General features: G+C 40.5%; 2 protein-coding genes across 6 annotated transcripts in view; one reads left to right on the top strand and one right to left on the bottom strand.

Moving 5' to 3' along the window:
• LOC120560614 (DNA repair protein XRCC4-like) overlaps window positions 1–16,938 on the bottom strand; it is a 33,532-nt gene extending 16,594 nt beyond the window's left edge. For all 5 annotated transcript variants that reach the window (XR_005639495.1, XM_039803288.1, XM_039803290.1 and 2 more), the window contains exons 1-3: window positions 16,788–16,938; window positions 12,064–12,205; window positions 11,058–11,248 (exon numbers count right to left, since the gene is read on the bottom strand). Coding sequence is in view for 4 of the 5 variants with exons in the window: in XM_039803288.1 (XP_039659222.1) it covers window positions 11,058–11,248; window positions 12,064–12,205; window positions 16,788–16,916 (462 nt within the window). In the remaining variant the exon portion in view is untranslated. The remainder of the gene's footprint in view (window positions 1–11,057; window positions 11,249–12,063; window positions 12,206–16,787) is intronic.
• On the top strand, window positions 16,937–21,629 carry tmem167a (transmembrane protein 167A). Its single transcript, XM_039803291.1, has 4 exons — window positions 16,937–17,059; window positions 18,874–18,983; window positions 20,583–20,617; window positions 20,712–21,629. The coding sequence occupies exons 1-4, from the start codon at window positions 17,057–17,059 to the stop codon at window positions 20,780–20,782; spliced, it is 219 nt and encodes a 72-aa protein (XP_039659225.1). The 5' UTR covers window positions 16,937–17,056; the 3' UTR covers window positions 20,783–21,629.
• Window positions 21,630–21,838: the final 209 nt, after the last annotated feature.

Genomic DNA, 21,838 nt, shown 5'->3' on the forward strand with positions numbered 1-21,838 from the left:
TCTTCCTCTGCATTGACAGGTGACAGTTAAGATAGTTCATGGCACAAGGTAAGCATACCCTCTGGGAGCCTCCCTTTGAGCATGACCGACTGGGAGGAGACAACAGGACAGATTTAAGCCTATATATCTCAGCTGCCCTGGGAGTACCAGGGGATCCTCTCAAAGACTCTGATGGAAAGTACCCAGGAAAAGCACATCTGGCACTTCAATCTTGACATGAGTAAGGGGCTGATAATAATCTCACATCCAACGCAGCTTCTAAAACCTGTTTACAGTCAAAAAGGAGTAAGCATTTGCACCTTAGAAGCTCAAGAAGCTCTGAAATATAGAGGTGCAACAAACCATTACATAACATTTTCTTTGAAGTGGGAGGCTTTTTATAAGATGCTGACGTGTTTTCTTCTGTCTGGGAGAAATACAGGATGGATTCATTGGTCACCAGTAAACTATGCACACAGTTTCCCCTCTGTTGCTTCTTGTCTGTCACCCTTTGGAATCACAGACAGGCTTCAGATGTAATAAAAAATTCCTCATTTGGTTTGCATTTTGGCACAAAATCACAGAGCGGGGCTGAGGCACTGCAAATGTGGAAGTTTTTGAACATTTAGTTAATGTGTCAAAAATCAAAGCTGCCACACCAAATATCAACAGCTGTTCAAACTTTGTTTGCTTGTTGCCTTGGAGATTCTCGCACGCACGCACGCACGCACGCACGCACTCTCACACTCACACACACACACACACACACACACACACACACACACACACACACACACACACACACACACACACACACACACACACACACACACACACACACACACACACACACACACATAGCTCATGAGGCTCTGGGAAACCAGAAGGTGATCAAGTGCTAAATCTTCACTGGGCTGTGTCGAAGTCACAGACCCACTGTAATAAAGCCGCCATCTTCAAAAGATCTCATAAAATACTTGTCATTTCTGTCCGCTGTCCTGGCAGGCCACACAGCTGTTTTCCCCTCCACTGGTGAACCTGAACATGTTGAGTGGACATTCGCCTCACATCGCTGTCACAGCTTCACTACCTTAGCCTTATTTGCTTTGGTAGTCCTTTTCTCTCAATGTCAAATTTTCTTCTCTGCTCTATGTTTTCTCTCCCTCCCTGATTTTTTTCTCTAAAGCCACCAGCAGATCAAATGGTTCACTCATCTAAAATCAAACATCTAAGAGATGAATTGGCACAATCCTCTGTGCTGACTTTCATGTATGAAATTTCATGCATGAATTTCATGCATGATGTTGTTGATCCTCTTTTTTTGATTAAGCACCACCATCAGGTTAGAATTTTTATTTGGCATTTACAACCAGATGCCTACAAAATGAATGAAATTCCCATCCGCCTCAGCTGTACTTTGCGTTTAGTGCTAATTACCTAGGTTATGTTTCAGGTTCGGTTTTGTCTGTTGGTCAGCAGGATTACGGAAAATGTACTGGCCCCATTTTCATGAAACTTGGTGGAAGGGTGAAGCACGTGCCAAAGAAGAACTCATTACATTTTCGGGTGAATCTGAATCAAGAGGCGAATACACAAATTATTAGGGGTCCAAGCCCGAGGGGGCTGGAAACCGCGTTTGCAACGCAACTCAGTTCACAGATCAAGTGGAGCTGCGGAACCCTATTGTTTTCCTAAGGATTATGATTTTTCTTATTTTTCCGCTTCTCAAGCCTAAACCGTGCATGGTAGGGCGGTGCCGTTTTCAGGACTGGTCCAGAACCCTGCAAGGACCTCGGACACAAAAATGTACCCACTTCCACCGACAGGTGGCGCTATAGCAGAAAAAACGCACTTGGCCCTATAACTCCCAAACCGTACATCGCACATAAAAAATACTCATATCCATGCGTTCCCTGAACTCAGGTGAATCTCCTGATATAGGCCAGGCCCATTTCCGCCTAAACGTTTATGCGCGAAAAATCGCAATTCATCGTAAACCTACGAACTCCTCCTAGACCGTATGACCGATCTGCACTAAACTTGGTACGTAGCATCTCCAGACCGACCAGACAAAGAGTTATCAAAATAATCTTTATCGGATAAAAATTGCAATGGGTCAGGGACCTCACATACCAAAAATTACACATGTACATCTATAATGACGTCAAACGTGTTTATTATGTATTATATTTATTATTATAAAACCGTACATCGGGGCGGCTTCTAGCTCACCCCATGTTGGTGGAGTCCTGCAGCGGCGCAGGTTCAAATCCGACCTGCTGCCCTTTGCTGCATGTCATCCCCCATCTCTCTCCCCCTTTCCTGTCTATCCACTGTCACTATGTAATAAAGGGAAAAGCCCCCAAAAAATAATCTTAAAAAAAAACGTACATCCACGTGTTCCTTGAATCAAGCTGAATCTAATTATATAGGACATGTCCATTTCCGCTAATAAGTTTTTTCGCAATATTGCGCAATATGTACAACCTAGGCCATGCATCCGATCTGCACAAAACTTGGCACATAGCATCTCTAGAGGGACCTGACCAAAAGTTATCAAAATAATTTTGCTACATTAAAGTATGCGCAGTTTACGACCAAACACATTTTTGTAGATAGCTACCAAACACAAACTTAAACATATCTTGGCCAAATTAAATGCTATCAGCGAATAATTTGCGTTCAGCATCCCACTATGATGCTCTGTACCAAATGTGGCAAAGATCGGCCATTAAGGGGCGCTATAATAAACGTTTATGTGTTTTGACCAATAACTCAATGCCTGTAAATGGAACACTTGCAATTGCAATTTCTCTTCCGTAGTAATTGCTGTCAACATGAAACTTGTGATGCTTGTTTGGCATGCTGCTCTGAGGCTCTGTACCAAATGTTGTGAAGATCGGCCATTAGGGGGCGCTATAGTCAACATAGACGAGTTTTGGCCCTTTAACTCAATCAATGTAAATGGGATATTTGCAATGGCAATGTACTACAGACCTTGCAGCTCACACCTCGCAATAGTTCCTGATGTTTGCCTCCCCACCATTACGCTTTGGGTTCCGCTTTCGCATGCACAGGGGCTCACGTGCGGTCCACTCAGTATCATTCCACAATACAATCAATATAGATTAAGTGATAATTCTGTAGAAAATCTCTTTGAATAGTGACATGCTTATTCAGTGCCAGTGCTGCCAGTCTGATCAAAAGAAGGAAATCTGTGATTTAACAAAATTATTAATAGGGTGGGGACACAGAGGAGACCCAGAATCTAAAGGAGGATGAGGTTCCCAAGAGCTCATAAAAAGAACATCAGGATGTCACAGTGATACAGTGCAGGCCCCTCTCAGGGATTTAGAGGTAATTTGTGTGATACTGAGCTTCATAAGTCATCGGCAAGTACATTTTGTGGTGATTCTGTGTTTGTGCAAGATGGTCCACCATTAACAGGAAACAGCGAGGCTGAGGTAGGAAGAGGCCCATTAAGAAGGGCTGATGTTTAGCTCACTCATATTAGACTGTTGTATTATGTCTTTTATTTCTTGAAAGCTTAACTAGGGACAAGGCCTGGCATCGGTTGCACTTTGTTTGAATGTAACAATGTCTACATGTATTGTCCCTGTTAAAAAAAAGAACATAAAATAACTGTGAAAGCTTTGTTCTAAACTCTTCTATCTTCTCCACAGACCCCTCATCTCCCTTTTACCACCTGTGCTTTCAGATGAAAGGAAATTTGGCAATAAATCAGCCCTGTTAGAAATGATAATGTAAAGGCTTTGAAGTCTAAAATGCTGAATACACTAATGTTTCCACACTTTAAAGGATGTTGCAATGTCCTACATTTACTGTACTCACTCCAAGTACTCAAGTCTCACTCCATTATAATGTCAAATGTCCAACTTTGTCATAAATGTTTTACCCACTGACACCGTTCAAGACCATAAATCTTCCTGACCAGTGTGTTAACATGGTATTACCAGTTTAAGACACCAGATACAGACATCTAAAGTGCTGGAAGCACAGCCCTTATTTATTGGATTAACATTGTAAATGATACTGCAGCTGTTGTTTATTTCTTCTGTTCCTTCTTTTAAATAGCAAAGGTTGTGTGTTTCACCGTCTTTACTTTCAAGTTTTCTAAGAAAAACAAACATAAACATGAGAATTCCAGATCACCAAAAGTTTACCTCTAGCTTGTTGTGCAGGATGGAAAGAGTAAGGGTGCACTAAACAAAATATAAATATGGAAATGTAGATAGATAGTAATGACTGTGTTTTATTGATTTAAGTTCCTTGTTGAAAGACAGAAAAGGGCTACAAAGCTCCCTTTATTTTCCTGAGCTTCTGCTTCTCTCCTGAGACACAGAGATAAAGTTAAAGGTCAGACACTGTTGCCACCCTATGCAAAGGTGTGGGAGGTCAGACTGTTTGTCTGTGATCCACGACCCACTGCCACATTTTTCTACTGTGTTAAATAAAATAAGCAAATTGTTCGTAGATGTTGTTTCAGCCTTTAACAGCATTAGACATATGACTTTTATATGACAGGGTGGGCTGATTTATGACAATTAAAACTATCGCAATGAAAAAAATCAATGCAGCGAAGATGACAAGAAAGACAGAAAAGGAAATAACCTCTAAAATAAGATGAGATGCTTCCTGCATCTCTCTGAGTCTGAGATAAATATCATGACCTTGTAAACCCCAAAAGATCAACCTTTTGGGGTGAATCATTTTGTATAGAACATCATCAAAAAAGACTAAAAAGATTTAACATAACATGGGAACGTAAAATCTTTCAGGATTCAGGATTATTGCCGGACATTAAAACACTGTCCGATGTGTGTGTGTGTGTGTTGTGTGTGTGTGTGTGTGTGTGTGTGTGTGTGTGTGTGTGTGTGTGTGTGTGTGTGTGGTCTAACTGTTTGTTTGTGTGTGAGTCTCCAGACAGCTAGCCAGACCATAAGGTCAAACCCGTGGAGAAGAGGGGATGCAGGTGTGGAGGACAAAGCCAAAAGAACACAGTCCCAGTGAAAAAGATACCACAACACACACTCTGTGGGCACAGAGGACACAAAGCTGTCCTTGTCACACTGTCCAACAAACCACCACCCACCATTTATTCCCATGGATTAGAGGACAATTACCCCCATTAATCAATAACTAGTAATCAATAATATTACAGTAAGTTAGCATTATTGGAATTCAAAGATTAAAGATCTCTGGCATTTATTTATCTCAGTTGCAAACAAAAAGTCCAGCTCATAATAATAAAGATCAAATATATTATTTCATATGAGGGAAAAATATGAAGTCAGTGGTCCAATCCCCTTTTTTCTATTATTATGTCCAAGGGAACAGGGAACAGGGAAATGAGTGGGTGAGCACTGTGTGCATAATGACAAAGACACGATGTTCATGGGTGGGCACGGGTGCTCAGTATAGGAAGTGTGGGCAAGGAGCGGAGTTCAGCTTGTCCCATCAGCTCCTTCATCTGCCATGCAGAGGCGTGAGGCCAGATAAAGAGCAGGAAGTGAGGGGCGACAGCACTCAGTCTGTCCCTGATATGAATGTTCCTATAAACAAAGGCCATGCTATGGCACAGTACCAGAAAAGGTAGTGGGGGAAAATAATTAAAATAGTTAATTTCGCTTAGCTATCTGCCTAGAATATTGGGTTGAGAGACGTTTAACGCAAGGAAGGTAGACATTATTAACGTTAACTCTCAACCAGAGAGACAAACTACAACTCAGTAAAAATATACTGTGATGTGGAACCTCCTGGTGATGACAGAAGGAGAAATGCATTGGTGTTCTACCACAATTTTCCACACACTAAAAGTAGAACAAAAGCTTTACTACAACTGTAAAAGCCAAACATGTAACTGTGGATGATTGCAGATTTTATTCTATTTTTTCTGAAACCACAAGAAAAGTTTTTTGGCCGCGTCATGGGATTGAAAATTTGCATCACCAGCAATGGGTTTTTATTTGTATTTGGGCCTCTCAAAACATGGCCACTGCTAACATTGACTAATGTGATTAAAAAGATCAGTCTCATGCAGGCAGATGGTAGCCTGGTCCTACCAGACTCTCGTACATTTCATTTGTACAGAGAGTCTGGCCACTCTCCATTGACAAGTTTTAACTTCCTTGAAGGCGGGTACTCTGTTGAAGTTTAAAACTATTGGATCTGCCCAGAGCCACTCTGGATCTGCCATAACCAAACGCTAATGTTTGGTCGTGACGTTGGCTTAGCATTGCTAGTGTTCGCCCTTAGCCAACTCCTTCACCACTAACGGAGCGAGCTGGAAAATCTAACTTTTCCCGAACCCCGTGGGGAGGAGGGCCACAACATCATGGCAACCAACACAACTTAGCAAAGACTTTTGTTCGGGCTTTAACTTCTGGATATTTGGCAGCGTTGCCACAACAGACCGAATGGCTTCGCTTGCATTTTTCTCCGCCGCCATTACGGAACTACAACTGTAGCGCACAGCCTCAAAGTCATCGTTCTCAGCCACTCCCTCTGTTCGCTGATTGGAGCGCCAAAAAATGTGACTATACCGCAAACCCAGACATAGTACTGAAGGGAAATGAAAATTGAGCGTAAGTACGTAGGAGGGAGGAGCCAGGCTAGGCAGATGGTGCACTTTGGCAAAAAACCTAAGATAATAAAGTGAAAAATCACATAGGGGAGACCCTTTGGCAACCTTGGACTCTGGGAAATTATGGTGGGTATTTTTAAAAGTTTTTTGACATTAAACACAAAACAATTACTTAAAAAAAGAATTCAAAAATGTATCCACAATGAAAATAACCGTTGCAGCCCTGAGCCAGTATCATAGCTGTTTCAATACAGCAATGAGCAGCTTTACAACGGATTAAGACCCAAAGGCTGAACATCAATACACAAGGAGTACTTGTTTTGAAAAACCAAAAGGAAACCCTGATGAAGGGATCTCTTATCCTGTCATTTATCTCCAGTTTGCATTTTCTTCACGTTTTGAAACATATTATTACGGAAAATGATATGCACAGTGAACTAGACATTTGCATTTACAACGTGCAGAGGTTAGCTATTAGATACATGGCTTGACAATATTTGGTACAGTGGGACACAAAAATAGAGAAAGAAAAAATTAAAATAAGACAGCTTTGAGATATGCCACCAAGCAGGGTGGAAAAGCTGCAAAGTCTAAAAAGAGAGGAAATAGGACACCAAACAGATGAATAAGATCAACAAATAAGAAAAATGTACATGAAGACAAGGAAGTGAAAAACAAGCCAGTGAATCACCACATTAAAGTTGCTAAAGTAGCTATAGGACAGAAATAGGTCACCTATTAATGTATTATCATCATTTTATCTATGAAGTTTTTGCTTTTGGCAAAATGATCATGCACACATGATTTACAAATATCAGAGTTGTAAATAATTGACAAACGCAGGCTGTGAATTTACAAACACTCACAATTATATATTGAATCATTTCACACTTCAGTATTTGGGATAATTCAATAAGAATAAGAAAAACATGGACTACTGGCGTCATGCCGCACAGCTGGAATCCCCAGTGAACTATAACACAAGTTAAATTTGACAAACATAAAACATCAGTGTCACATGCATCCACCCAGACTCATCCAGAATCGTGCTGCTTCAATTACCACAACTGTCAAGAATTAGAGAAAGCTGGTCTGAAGTAAGAATTGTGTAGTTTAGTGGTACTGGAAGACAGGATGCCTCTGGATAACTGATCAAACATTTGTGTGACTGTGTGCGCTTAGTAAAATTGTGTAATCAACTTATGTCAGTGAAATTACAATTATGCCTACATAAACAACTGAAAAAATATACATACTTCAGATTGTTGAGGAGCCAAATCAAGTTCCTAAACAGACGTACAGTATCTGTTAATTCCACTTGAATGCTCCAAAGTCCTTAGAACATTACGTGTCTGTAAGAGAATATTTATTTTTCCACCAATGACGGATTGGTACTTAAAAGGCAATTAAGGAGGAGACCATGTCTGACTTAGCCATGTAAAACACCTGCTTAGTAGCAGTTTAACAACGAACACCCAAATTACATTCATCATTACAACTTCTGGGGTCATATTCATAAAATATTAATGTCAGTTTAAGTTCGCCACCTGTTTTGTCTCCAGCCTCCTTCTATTTCCAGAGGAAACTTGCCTCATTTTTGGTCATTTCTGCACCCTGAAATTATCTGGCTGGGAAAATATGTTGCACTTTTTAACCTCTTGACGTGTTGAAAAAACAAAGGCAAACAAGGGAAGAAAAGAAGCAGGTGTTAGACAAGAGTGGTAGTTAGCACTTCATGCAAACTGTCCCCCAGGATTCTTAGAATTGTGTCTACCACACACACATACTGCACACAGCAATGATTGCAATTTCAAAGCCTTGATGAGCCTAACTAATGTTACCACCTGGTCGTATTCCTACTACATCCATAGTAGTAACACTAGTCAATCCCTGTGAATTGTATTTAGCATTAACAGTTAAACTAAGCTACATTTGGGGAAATCATGTGTACCTCTATGTGTTACTTAGTCTGAAAAAGAAAGCATCCACAAAAACAATACATGTGTTGTTTAGAATATCCATTCTGTATTTATATTATTGATGTCATTTCATTATTGAAATATGGCATGCAGTTACAAAATCCTTTACAGTAAAAATAACCGTTTTGCCAAGTATGTAAATTAGCCTGGCCACCTCATCTTAAACCAACAGTATAACTGCACGTCTGGACACATGCACACATAGGCACACTTGTATACACAGCATAGGCGCCGATTTATGTTTTCCTCCGTGGATGCTCATGGGCGCATGCCCAAGTAAGTCAAAAAATGTTTGCATTTCAGAACCTTAGGAAACGGACAGCGACCGATACAAACCCACTATTACCTTCGATAATGAAGCTGTAAAGTAGGCTATCTTTCAACTCAGGACAGCGCCACTTCTCACAAATACAGATAGGATTGGAGATGAGAAGTTTAACTAGACCACCAACTACCGCTGACCTGACGGAGCACCACGACCGGCCGCTCGCGGTGCTCTGTATCTAGCGCGCAGTAACCGATTCTGGGGTATCAACCGCGATCATCTTCGTGGGAAATTAAGAACTCTCTGCACTGGTGGTGGATGTCATTGATGCACTTGCATCATTAGGTTTGCTTTTTTAATAACAAATTTGTCCATTTAATTCTCACTCTGATTACCTAACGCAAATGCACGCACTGTGGGGGGGGATGGAGGCGTTTTCATCAAAGAGACGCTGTGATTGGTGGATAGGATATGGAGCAGGGGACTGACAGCGACATAACCAATCACATTATGACAGACGCTCCACTTAGCACCAATTGCAATGTTTAATTTTAAATGAATGTAGCCTACTGGCAGTCAGGCACACGTGGGTGCACGGTATTTTCTGTGGGTGCTCGAACACCCACGGTATCGGCGCCGATGATATACAGCCCACACTCACAGACACAAAGAAAGCAAGGGTGAGTTGGACAAATAAAACAAAACGGCTCTAATCAACTGTTGTTTAACATTGTAAGATGGGGACGGCCCTGTCGATAAATCAGGGTTTTATGGTCTCTACAGTGACCCTAACCCCTTGGCCTTCTCCCTCTGGTTTCCTCTACCTGCACAGCAGCCCCAGGACCCGGAGTGACCTGCTCCCTGGAGGCAACAGCATCCTCTCATAGTTTGAAACAATAACACAAAAATCCACTGAAAGCAAAGTGACCTGTACTCCATCAGAGCTGTCACTCTCTGTGAACTACAGTATGTAAAAATCGCCTTAGCACAGAATGTAATGCATGTCTTTGTCAGTGACTGCTGCATAAATTCAAAAAGAGGTGATTTTTTATGTAGGGAACTGATTGTTTACATTAAGGCAAGCGAGATCCACCAAACCGTTTAACAAACCTTTAATCAGCAAACCCTTTTCTCTAAACGTTTATGAGCTGTAGCCATTAAACAACTGCCTTATATTGTTGCTATTAGATGACTGAAAGATTCCTATCTCTGGCTTTATTCCACAGTGGCCTGAAGGCAACCAAGCCGTTCTAATTCTGCTTTAATGTGGGGACACTATAACCCTTATCTTTTTAACAGCCCTCTATAAAAAGTAAGACTTCCTTTCTATTTTGTTGTATGCCGTTAGATGCGTTTATCCTCGGGGAACAGTGACAAGGGGGAAGTGCATGATGTGGAATTCAACGGTGAACTACTGATGGATCTACATCATTAAGAATAAACAAGAACTCTCTAAAATTGATCTTCAATAACAGTTTCCTCATCAGCTTTTGGTTCATTACCATATGTGTGTGATGTGTCCCTGAACAATGATGCGAAGGAACCAAAACCAATTCCAGCAAATATCATTGAACCATGGACCCGCAGGAGCCAAAGCGGTTTCAGAGCTGCAGTTCCAGTCCAAACTTGCCATATGTCGGCAAGAGAGGTAAGCAGTTTAAAACTGCAGACATGTCGATATTCTCCATCTACAGGTAAGGTAAGGTAACTGCTGCAATGCTGACTCTTGTGCCACCTGCAGGGAATGTTGTTGGCACTGAAAATTCATAAGTTTGATAAATAAATTCCTAAGTTTTAAGGTGTGTCAGACGCTAAAACGTTATCACAGGGACATACATTTAAATACATTTTATTAAACAGTAGAAATATGCCATTCACATTACAAAGCAATCTACCAGAAATGTGCTTGTAAAACATGCCTGATGACGTTGCATTGGCTTGCAGCAAAGTTGAGCCAAATTCAACGGGGTTTTTTTGTTTGTTTTTTTACAGCCAATCCTGCATTAATTTTGCCGGAGCCCTCTGCGTTAGCATCACTGCTGTGCCAAGGCAGCAGTCCCATTAATGCAATGCTGCTGTCCGTCTGAACACAGCCTCAAAGCTGCTGCTGCTTGTAAATGTTATTATATTAACTTTAAAACCTAAAACATGTAAAAGTTTTGTCAGCTAGACCATACTGGCTACACACTCGGAGTATTATAATAAAAAGCCGCCCAAAGCTTTTGCTCACCGAGATTTCATTGCAGATCTTCTGATACGAGAGGTGACAGTGATCTGGAGTGATGTGAAAAGAATACGCCTCCTTGTCACCTCCTCTCCTTCCTCCTTCGCCTCCTATTAGCGCTTGAAAAAGATCCTCAACATATCTTTCCCTTGTGGCTCCCATATCGTTGACTTCCCTTGTCACCTCATCCTCTGAAACTGGACAAACAGAAGGCATTTTTCTCATTTTTGCATAGTTTCAAATCCGTACAGTTGAGGGAAGGCCAAAGAGGTGATGGCAGACTGCAGAGCAAAACTATAAACATTAATTATGTAGCAATGTGAAAGCGGATTTAAAAGAAAGCCTGTCGAGAAACCTAGGGGAATGTCGTCAGCTGTTGCACAGCTGCTCACGCGGGGCTGAGGGTCCCAATTAACACATCAAACACTGAAACGCTGAGGACCCAGAAGACCGCACATAGCTGTCACAACCCCATCTCTGCCTGTCAACTCTGCAGATGGACAGCAATAGAAAACTAGTGAGCGGTTATGTTCCAGGTGTCCTTTCAGAGAAAATTTACTTGTGTGTATATGTAACCACACACACACACACACACACACACACACACACACACACACACACACACGCACACACACGCACACGCACACGCACACACACGCACACACACACACACCCACACACTGACTTGCACATACAAAGACAAGCCTTGTAGAGTGTAATCTACTTTCTACACCTGTAAGCTGCAGCACAGGAGTGAAGAGGGATGGTGAAACAAGGTCACTGCTGTCCCTCTGGTTAAAGGATAGTTTAATATAGTTACAATACTGTGGTTCAGCCAGGTGCCTACACAGTTTGGGAGCTCTGATGAATGGTAAACCTGGTGACAACCCAGTCTAGTCAATGGTCAAAAGAGTTCAGTCTTTGTAGAAGGCATAAGCCGAAGATTGTGCGTTGGGAATTGTTTGAGAAGTCCATGATTCTTAATGTGTTTTTGCATATCTGAAGTCTTTACCTTCTCCGATCCATGCCGAGTTGCCATCAGTGAGTGCTAATGTGAACCCAGCACCCAGGTCTACAGCCCAGTCCACTCGCAGGATGTAGGGGGTGCTTGGATCAGTAGCTACAGTGATCTGTCGCACTGTACCACTCATAACCTGCAAAAAAAAAAAAATCGGATAGGAATTAAGAAACAAGGTGAAATTATGATGCACTGCTTCTGCAACGAGCCCACGGAATTGTGTTCTGGATGTTTCGTAGGCCTACTGCTAGAATTTGGTCCTAGGACTTCCTTCGAAAACAGCCCTCCTATCAATCCGTTTTGATATTGTAAGGTTGTCTTAGTCTTCTAGTTGCATCAATTGTTTTACTTCTTGGATTTGGTAATAAACATCCCGGTGTGTCTTCAATAGGGGTCACTGTGAGTCAGTGGAGCCACACAGAGAGTTTGGCAGGTTTTTGCATGGGAGTGTGGGCTCCCTGACCACCAGTGAGGTAATTGCACGCTTTAAAGATAAATAGAAGAATACTATTAAAAGAAGGCCCAGTTGTTGATTTAGTCAGTGTGTATATCCAACAATCTACAGTACACATATTTCTTAACATGAGTCTGCACATCCTTGCCTCACACAGCCAAACTACATCTCAAGAGTTTGCAAAAGAAGATTCTACAAACATCAACTTGAGAGACTGAGCTCATGCGTAAGCTCTTTAAACTCACACAGCTTTGTAACAACCATTAAAACTGCACGTTACACTGTAGGGGAAATTTTAACCTCAGCTGCGTGGACTATTCCTCATCTCAAATTTATTTAGATTTTAATGGATGGTTTGGGAGAAATAGGACATTTTAAGAAGAGCCAGCATGTTCATGTCATTCGTTCAATCCCATGTAAGGTATTGCATTGATGTGAGTTAAGAGGATTGCCAATCATCTATTGCGGCAAAGCCCGTGGGATACATGCTCTTAGAGTTACTTGATACTGTGAACTAAACGTTATTTGCCAATACTACGCTGCTCAATGACTGTGCTGAGCGAGCTCGTTTGGTAATGTCACCTTGCCCTCAGGCTAATACCTTTGCTAGCTGATTCACTGCTGCAGTTAAAGTTAAGTCTCCTGCCAGAAGCAGCCTATGTTCAACAGATCAGTTACGAAAGATGTTGATCTAAGGATTACAATATGATCCAGGAGATGGTTCCTGACATGTCCTTTTGGTTTACTGGCAACTTATCAGGTATTTTTCTTCTGAGGGCTTGAGAAACTTTTACTTGATTACGGATGTTCAGGCCAGAACATGTGATTACTGCTTCCACGTGAAGTGAGAGGTGAGTTGGACATCTTCCCTGCTTAACTACAGGGCAAAGTGTGTGGAGATGGAGGGAAAAGGACGGCTAAATTGGCAGTTAGCCAAGCTGGACATGTTTGAAAAAATGAAAATGACCTCTTTCAGACACTATGCAATAAGTTAGGATGTGACAGCACTTTTTTTTTTTTTTTTTTTTATTCTGTCTTTGCATCCCCCACCATATATGCTGACAGAGCAGGTGGTCAAGGTTATTCAAAATGAGACACACAGCAGAGGCATACAGCAGAGATCTGACATAGACAAACACATGTGCCCTCTCCACACACGCACACACAAACACACACACACACACATGCACAAAGAACCTGAAGAAACAGATTAAAGTTGACCCCTTGTGCTTCGAGAAGGGGTGTGGCTGGACAAAAGGGGATGAAGGGTTCAACTTTAACCCCATAAAGAGAGCCCAGCTACTCATTAGTTACTGTAACATCTGTTGTGCAGAGACGATAACCCTGTGGTAATGACAGAAGGACACTCCAATTAAATAAACAGCGCTGTCTGTCAGGAATGGAGAGCTGCGCAAAACCTTCAAAGTCAATCCCGAAGTCTTCCTGTTCAGTTCCTCGATCGGCGGACACATCACTGGAATGCTTAAATCATCAACAAAAAAAGCTCCCCACAGCTTTGACACACAACCCTTATCCTCCTCTCTTACTCCCTCTGTAATTTCTTTGCTCAACCTTTTCATTGTCATTTCTTCAGCATTGCTGCATATGAAAATAGACTTAACTCTGCAGGAAGTACTAAGCAAATGAGTCACAAAGAGAGCCTCTACTGTAATTATACATCTTGTGTCTTCAATGAGGAGTCCATACAGAGTAGAACAAGCTAATGCAGTTAACTGTCTCTTTAATGGGCCTGGACTATTAAACCAGTCCTCTCACTGTCCTTTCACTGGACTTTCCCATCATGTTTTCTCCAATACAAAGGATTCAAGATGAAAAGGAGAACTCTTTGGCTAGTCCACGATATATCACAGCAGCAGACTGTGCCATAGCCTTTTATTCATTGTTCTTTCCATGTGTTGGCTACCTGAAGCCACTTGACAAATAGAAACAGTATGTTGTTGCAAATATAACACTGACTACAATGAATCAAGGCCTAAGACTAAAGTGTGTGTGACCATAAATTAACTGATGCATGCCTCAAAGACCAGGTTTGAAAAACTACTGTACTTTAACCATGGAGATTTTTACTACTTATATTCGTGCTGATTGCAGAGACTGCAATGAAGTGGTGATGGGTCAGAGTCAAACTTTGTCTCGTGCTGTGTGACAAAATGTGCCTTCTCTTACATGCAGTACTCCTTATACATAGGCTAGATTAAAAGATGTCTTGTACCCATAAGGTAGCAAAAGCATCTGAGATTGGTCACAAGTTTCAGACCGACAGTATATTTAACATCGTCTTGGTGGATTATCTCGGCCTCTCTACTACTCAGCGTCAACATAGCTTACCCCCTTTATCGACATTATCGGGGATAAGAAAAGCTTTTTTAAATTCTCAATTTCGAGATTCCATCCATGATTCTGTTATCACAGAAACTATTTGGCTCTACATTAATGCTGCCATCAGCGGGCCCTTGTCAAAAACAGACACTTGAAAACTTTTCTGGGTGAAACCCTGGTCAATAACCCATTTTAGAATAGAAACTGTACCAGTGGTTGTTTGCACCACTGGTTGTGAGGAGATGACTAATTTAGACAAGAGGGCAATCCTTTTAAACAAACATACATAGCTAGCCTGAAAGGGCTGCCCTCGTGGCCTCAGCTCTTCTGTATCATGTTGTACACAACATCTTGCTAACCCTGGATTCAGCCGCACAATAACAGGTTATTTTCACATCTCCAATTTTGACATAGGAATAAGTTACAGTACTTAAAACTTGCTAAGTCACAAATGTAAAGCAACTCTCAATGAAGATTGTGGTTGTGTAAAAGTATAGAGACCAAGGCACGATACAACCTGTGACAGCACAACATTGGTGGCGTAATTAGCCTAACTTTTATTCCCATCTGAGGGTCAAAACTGCAAAGAAGCCACACGACCAGTGTCACTGCAAGTACTTCCATCCATTCCTTGAAGAAAGTTTTACTCTTGGCATCAAAATATGAATATTATTCTAAAGAGTTTGACCTGATGTTCTCTCTAACAGAAATAAGAAAAGCTTGCACATACATCAAGCCTTGATTTGACTACAGTAATCAGCATGTGTGTACTAAATAGGTCAGTGCACTGTAACCTTTAAAACATAATCACATTAAAGGTGCAGTAGGTAAGCCTTATAAAACTAACTTTCTGTCATATTTGCTGAAACTGACCCTATGTTCGAGTAGAACTACATGAAGCAGAAAATTTGCAAAAATCCACTGCTCCCTGTTCAGATGCACCAGGGGGGGTGTCTAACTGCATGTCAATCACTGGTCATGCACACACATTCATTCTCCCTTGTGGGGGGAGGGGCTTAGGAGACCGTTTTGGGCTTTAGCGGAAAGGGGGGGAGGGACTGAGAAGTTGTTGATGTTCAAATTTTTTGGTTAAGTCCTGGATCTTCGCAATCCTACCTACAGTACCTTTAAGAGGAACGTGCATCTGTTTAAAGTACACTTGCTCATCTCTTGCTGTTGGAAACTCTCCATTTGAAGACTTAGTCTTTTTTTACACCAAGTTTTTAATCCACATCCACATTATCCTCTTGTTGAAAAAAATATGCAAAACATGATTAATGTGTGGTTTATAATCTGACAGATTTCTTCTTACATGAAGAGGTCTGCAGGAGTGTCTGTGAAAGAAGGGTTGAGGGGAATTTATGAAACATGGTTTCAATGCAATCAAGATGCTGCCGTGGCTGGTTGGAGGGAGGGGACTTCATTGTAAAAACGTTCAGGGAAAAGTGGACCACAAAAATGTCAGTCTTACGTCACCAAAAAAAGAGGATAGGATCTATCAGGGTATGAAAATATAAAGATAAATATACCAGTCAAATTTCTCTATATGATTAAAACTAAGGATTTGTTTTATTATATATTATATATAATTGTGAAGTCTGAAACATGTTATGAATCCTCATCTCATGTTACCAGTGGCCAAAGTGATACAACTGAAAAAGTCTTTCAGCAATATATCTGCCTTATAATATACAGATGTTCACTTCCTTCTCTTTCCCATAATACCTCAGATTGTATTATAATTCACAGCCTAATGAAATACACCCTACACTAATTTTATTTAACGTTATAGTAACTTCCGGGTTCTGCTTCGTCACCAGTGCACCATTGTGGAACGAATATTATCGGTAACGTTAGTCGGAATTCACGGTTTGGTCACGTGTATGTAAAACACTTAACGTACATATTTCCTCAAAATACTTACTGTATTGTATGGGCTAACTACAGCGTTGTCCAAACGAAGGCATTTTTGTATGGAACTGAACTCATGCTGCTCTCTCTGTTGACAGTTTTTGAAAGAAATTTCAACCTTCAACTCCTGTGTTCTCAGCATAGGCTGTAGGTTCTTAGCCAACCAGCAAACGAGGTTTCGCGCGCAATGCGTCGTTACGTAACGTAAACATCTTTGGTTACGTTAGCTACGTATGTTCCAGAGAGCAGGAACTGTAATGTGGCTTTGACTCACAACAAAAAATGGTAAGGTTGTTTTTCATTAATCAAGTGCTTCTGCTCTTTGACAGTGTATTTTAAGCATATTCTATAACACACGTTCTACGTCTAATCTGTGTCCGAAAAACACTGTAACAACAACTAATGCTTGCATTCGGTGTAAAGCAGGACGTATAGTAAATGCTAAACTAGCTTGCTAGCATTGGCTAGCTAAAATAGGCTAAACGTTAAGCCAATCTATCTTTCACATGTATGTTTCTATTCTTAAATCTCACTTTCCTATATTTTCATATCCTCACGTAAGTTGCAGTCGTGTGTCAACATGAGTAGTTTGATAACAAAGGCTTAATATGTCGCAAATTAATGAGTAACGTTACAAACAATGCTGGCATCGCAATGTTTTGAGGTGTGTGCCACGTAGCTGCACCATTCTTTAGGGAGCATGTAACGTTATATGTATGTGTGTGGCTCGGCAGTACAAAGTTGAGCTTGCAATAACGGGAATATTTAAAACCAAAGCTCATAAGTAAGTAGGTATCTTGACTATTCCCAGAATAACTTATTTAACTGAAATCTTAACGACAAGCGGAAAATGTATTAAAACGTCCTTCTTAAACAAAACATGTAGCAACAACAAACACACATGTATGATCGCCGCAGGCAGAATCATATGTATCACAATGTCCAAAATATAATCCAAATACACACTTGTAAAATTCAAAACGGTTATAATGTTGTCATTTTGCCAACTATAAAATTGTAGTAATATAGTACTAAGTTAGCTGTGGCAGGAGTGTAGTTAGTGCTATCTGGTAACAAGACAAAAAGAGTTTGCATGCTTATTTATTTATTTATAATGCATGATTATGTCAAATTATCTAAATGCCTAAAATGCATGTCAATCACCATGTTAGGAATGTATCATATTTAAATATCTGGATTTCAGGTCACATATGGGAGCATCCCAGAATGATACTACATTAAAAGTTTTAGGATTAATACACTTAATCTCAATACTTTCTTTGCTTAGAAACGGAAGGTTCCAGGAAGAGGTTGCATCAGAAATAATTATAAAGCCCTTTGGTAGTTTCCGCTTTGGAGTGCAGAGTAGTTAATTACATGTATGATGATCCTTGTCTTTGACTGTGAGATGTCCAGTATTGTTGGCCAACTAAGCTGCACCCCAGTGTAGATGACAGGCAAGGACAGAGCCACACATTTATACCCAAACAGGGAAGGGATGACTTATTAGCCAATTTCATCAGTATCATCCTCATTTAGCGTTGCTTACCATGTCAGGAGCATCAGCAGACATACAATTGGCAAAAGGCTAGAAAAGTATGCATTTAACACACCAAAACTAACACAAATCACTAATCTGCACTTCAGACTGTTTGGCATGAAGTCAGGTCCTACAGTTTGTTATGGCTTTTAAATAAGCTACGTAGCTTAAAGCTTGGCAGAGTAGTCTTGGGTCTTTGTTTTGGCACATGGCAGTATGAGATTTAGATTTTTCTTAAGCCACAAAATTGATTTAGTAAATTAGTATATGAAAATGTAGGATCATTTTGACTGACACGGCATCGAAAACATGCTATTTGGCGTTGAGTCTTTGACAATGGTGTGAGTCTAACTGGGTCTACACAGCCAGCCCAGTTCTTTGTCACACAGAATGCACAGCTGGTACAACAACATTCCTTGTGACAAGTATAGCATGACACCAGTGTTACAGAAAATTAACTAAAGGGAAGTCAGTGTTTCTAATTGGTATGATGTATTGCTTGTAAGCTGCACTAGATCATGTCTGTTACTAAATATATAATTTCTTTTTCATCTTGCAGTCGGCCATTTTCAACTTCCAGTCACTGTTAACAGTGATTCTCCTCCTGATTTGTACCTGTGCCTACATCAGAGCGCTGGCTCCCAGTATGCTAGACAAGAACAAGTCCGGGTATGCTCAGATACTATATGAGATACTAAACAATGAAGCTGCAATTGATGTCTTTCCAGTGATTAATTGAGCCTTTGTCTCTTAGATTGGGACACCATGTTATATCAAACTGCATAACCAAATCTTTGGAGTGTTAATACACTTAATTACTATCACTTATTATCTAAGTCTAAGACTCAGGGTGGAATAAATACATTGAAAAAGATCACACTCTTATCTTATGGCCACTATAATTCAGTCAGTGCTTGCCACTGTGTAGTAATACAGCAATCAGTGACAATGCTAAGATACACATTATTTGTTTTTCATGTAAGTGCTATACATTCTGCTCCATCCTATAAGTAATTCAGTAGTTCTGTATTTCAACTTATATTAGAGCTGTTTGTTTTCTTTCTGTGGTAGAAACAGTCTGTGATAAAGCTGATTCTGCTTGAAATGTAGAATCTGAATGGAGTGTATGTATGTAAGCCCTATCATTTTAAATGATCCATCCCTCTGCAACTCACTTTACTGCTTTTATGACAGTAAACTGAATATATTTGAGTTTTGCACAAAACAGACATTTCAGGATTTCATCTTTGGGAAACACTGGTCAACATTTGTTAACAATTTTCTGACATTTAAGACCAAACAACTAATCGATTAATAAAGAAAATAATCAACAATTAAAAAAAAAAACATTAGTTGCAGCTATACTACTAAGGACACCTGCTTATTTATTCAGCTAATAATAAGATCCTTGAGGCAAGTAAAGTAGCAGAAGGCCTAAATGTTCATTATCACTGGATCATTATTATTTTTGGATGTGCAAACTCCATGATTCCCTTCTAATAAGTCTGGCACAGCCCAAGAACAACACACAACACACACACACCATTAGAGCAGGGAGGGATACCCTCTTCAGACCAACAACAAATGAGAGAGTGGCAGATGGGATGATTTAATAGTTTTTCCTCTGGATTGATTTGTTGACTAAGGTATTAGATGTTATTTGTGTTGATTTGGTGCCACACATTATGCAGATCATTTGTGGGTGGTAGTGATAGGCATCTGAGGGGAAGAATTCTTTTCTACATAAAAACATTTGTACATAATAAAAAATAAAAATAAATCACAAAGAGATTCTGACACCATCTGGTCAGTTTGAAAGTTGGCTTTTAAACTTGTACACTTTCAGACAGACACACCCTCACACAGGCCGACAAGCACATCAGAAAAGTGAAGGCCTGGAATGCAACATTTGCCTCAGCTGTCACTAAAGATAATAAGACTTGCCTGCTGTCCCCCTCTCTTCCAATGTGAACACCCCTTACATGGTAATGGACATCTGATGCTGCCTGGGTTTTGTAGGAAGTTGAGCACAGTCCTCTTGGAAAGTTGTGCCAGGAGTCTGACTACCAGTTAGTGTAGCTCCCACCTTGACATATCAACACAGGGCCCAGCCTCTTTTTAACTTTTAATAGAGGCTTTTTTTTGTCTTTTTGTTTTAGTGCAGTAAAAGTACAATTAACTTTTAAAAGCAGTGAAAATAAATGGAGACAGCTAAATAAACAGACATTTGTTCTTGCTTGTCATTTTCTAATTGTTTTTTTCTTTCAGGCTTCTAGGAATCTTCTGGAAGTGTGCCAGAATAGGTAAGCCTATTGTGTTTTCATTTTCTTTCCTTTTTTTTTTGTTCATATCAATTAAATGTTGTATCCTTGCACTTAACATGATTTATTTCTCCAGGTGAGCGGAAGAGTCCCTGGGTTGCTTGCTGCTGTGTCATCATGGCTTTTAGTATACTGTTTCTACAGTAGCAGTCCAAAGAAAACCACGAATGGAAACATTGGGGAAATGAACAGACAACAAGACATGGACAGTACAATCCTAGAAGCACAACAGGGCCTCCGAGGGTATCACTTAGATAATATAAAAACGGGAGAGCCGTCACCACTCACCGTAGCCACGGAGAGAGAAAAAATGTGTCTTGTGTAGGGGGGGGGGAAGGATGAGCTGATAGCCCAAGAGTGTGTCTAGATCCCTCCACGGACTCCGGGTCTGTCCTTGTTTGCTTATGTGGAATGTTTACTTACGGATGTATGTGTGTGTGGGGGGGGGCCAATTTCTTTTTTTTTTGTTATCTGCCATTTTGTTTAAAGGAAAGAAGTCATTCTGGTGGGATCAAAATGATACATTTTTAGTCCAAAAATTTCAAACCGATGTTTTTTTGAAGTTGTCACAATTGCATCGACCATTTTGAAATTCTCCACAAAAACGGACCTTCATAAATGTTCATAACTGTTATGCGATTCACATTGAGGCTTATATTTGTAAACTGAGTTATAGCGAGGTGTGACTTAAACCCATCTCAGCACCCTGTTTGTTGCCTGTGCCCTGGTTGTTGCATCTAGAAATGATCCTTTTTCACAGCAAACAAAATGATAGTATAGCTCTTCAGGTGGCTAATAGTGCTACATGTTTGCCTCAAAGAGCTACTGATGTTTTTAAAGTCAGTCAGTTTGCTGCTATTTATTAAAAACAACCTTTTTGGTCATTTTTGGCTGTTGACATCTGTTTGTGTCTGTTGTGACGATGCCACACTGTAAAATGAAGTGTCATTATTGACTTCAAACATGCAAAATACATGTTGATGAACCTGTTAAACTTTTGTCAATCTCTCTTTAAGGACTTGATTACACATACTGTACATGTCAGATTGCAAATGCAGAGTTGGACAACATGTTTCATGGTTAGGAGGAAACGCCAACCCTAAAGGGGCTGCACTTGATATACTGGGGAAAAAGTTGGCTGGGTTTGCCTCCACATGACTCTCACAGACCGTTCCCCAACTCGTCAAATACCTACGCTTTGTC

The sequence above is a fragment of the Perca fluviatilis genome, chromosome 6, assembly GCF_010015445.1.
Source record: "Perca fluviatilis chromosome 6, GENO_Pfluv_1.0, whole genome shotgun sequence".
Classification (NCBI taxonomy): Eukaryota; Metazoa; Chordata; class Actinopteri; order Perciformes; family Percidae; genus Perca; species Perca fluviatilis.

What these genes read in the sequence shown, in the direction of transcription:
- tmem167a (XM_039803291.1), top strand. An exon ending in CTAGACAAGAACAAGTCCGG is followed by an intron (nt 18,984 to 20,582) that starts GTATGCTCAGAT and finishes TTTTTCTTTCAG; the next exon opens with GCTTCTAGGAATCTTCTGGA. An exon ending in CTGGAAGTGTGCCAGAATAG is followed by an intron (nt 20,618 to 20,711) that starts GTAAGCCTATTG and finishes TTATTTCTCCAG; the next exon opens with GTGAGCGGAAGAGTCCCTGG.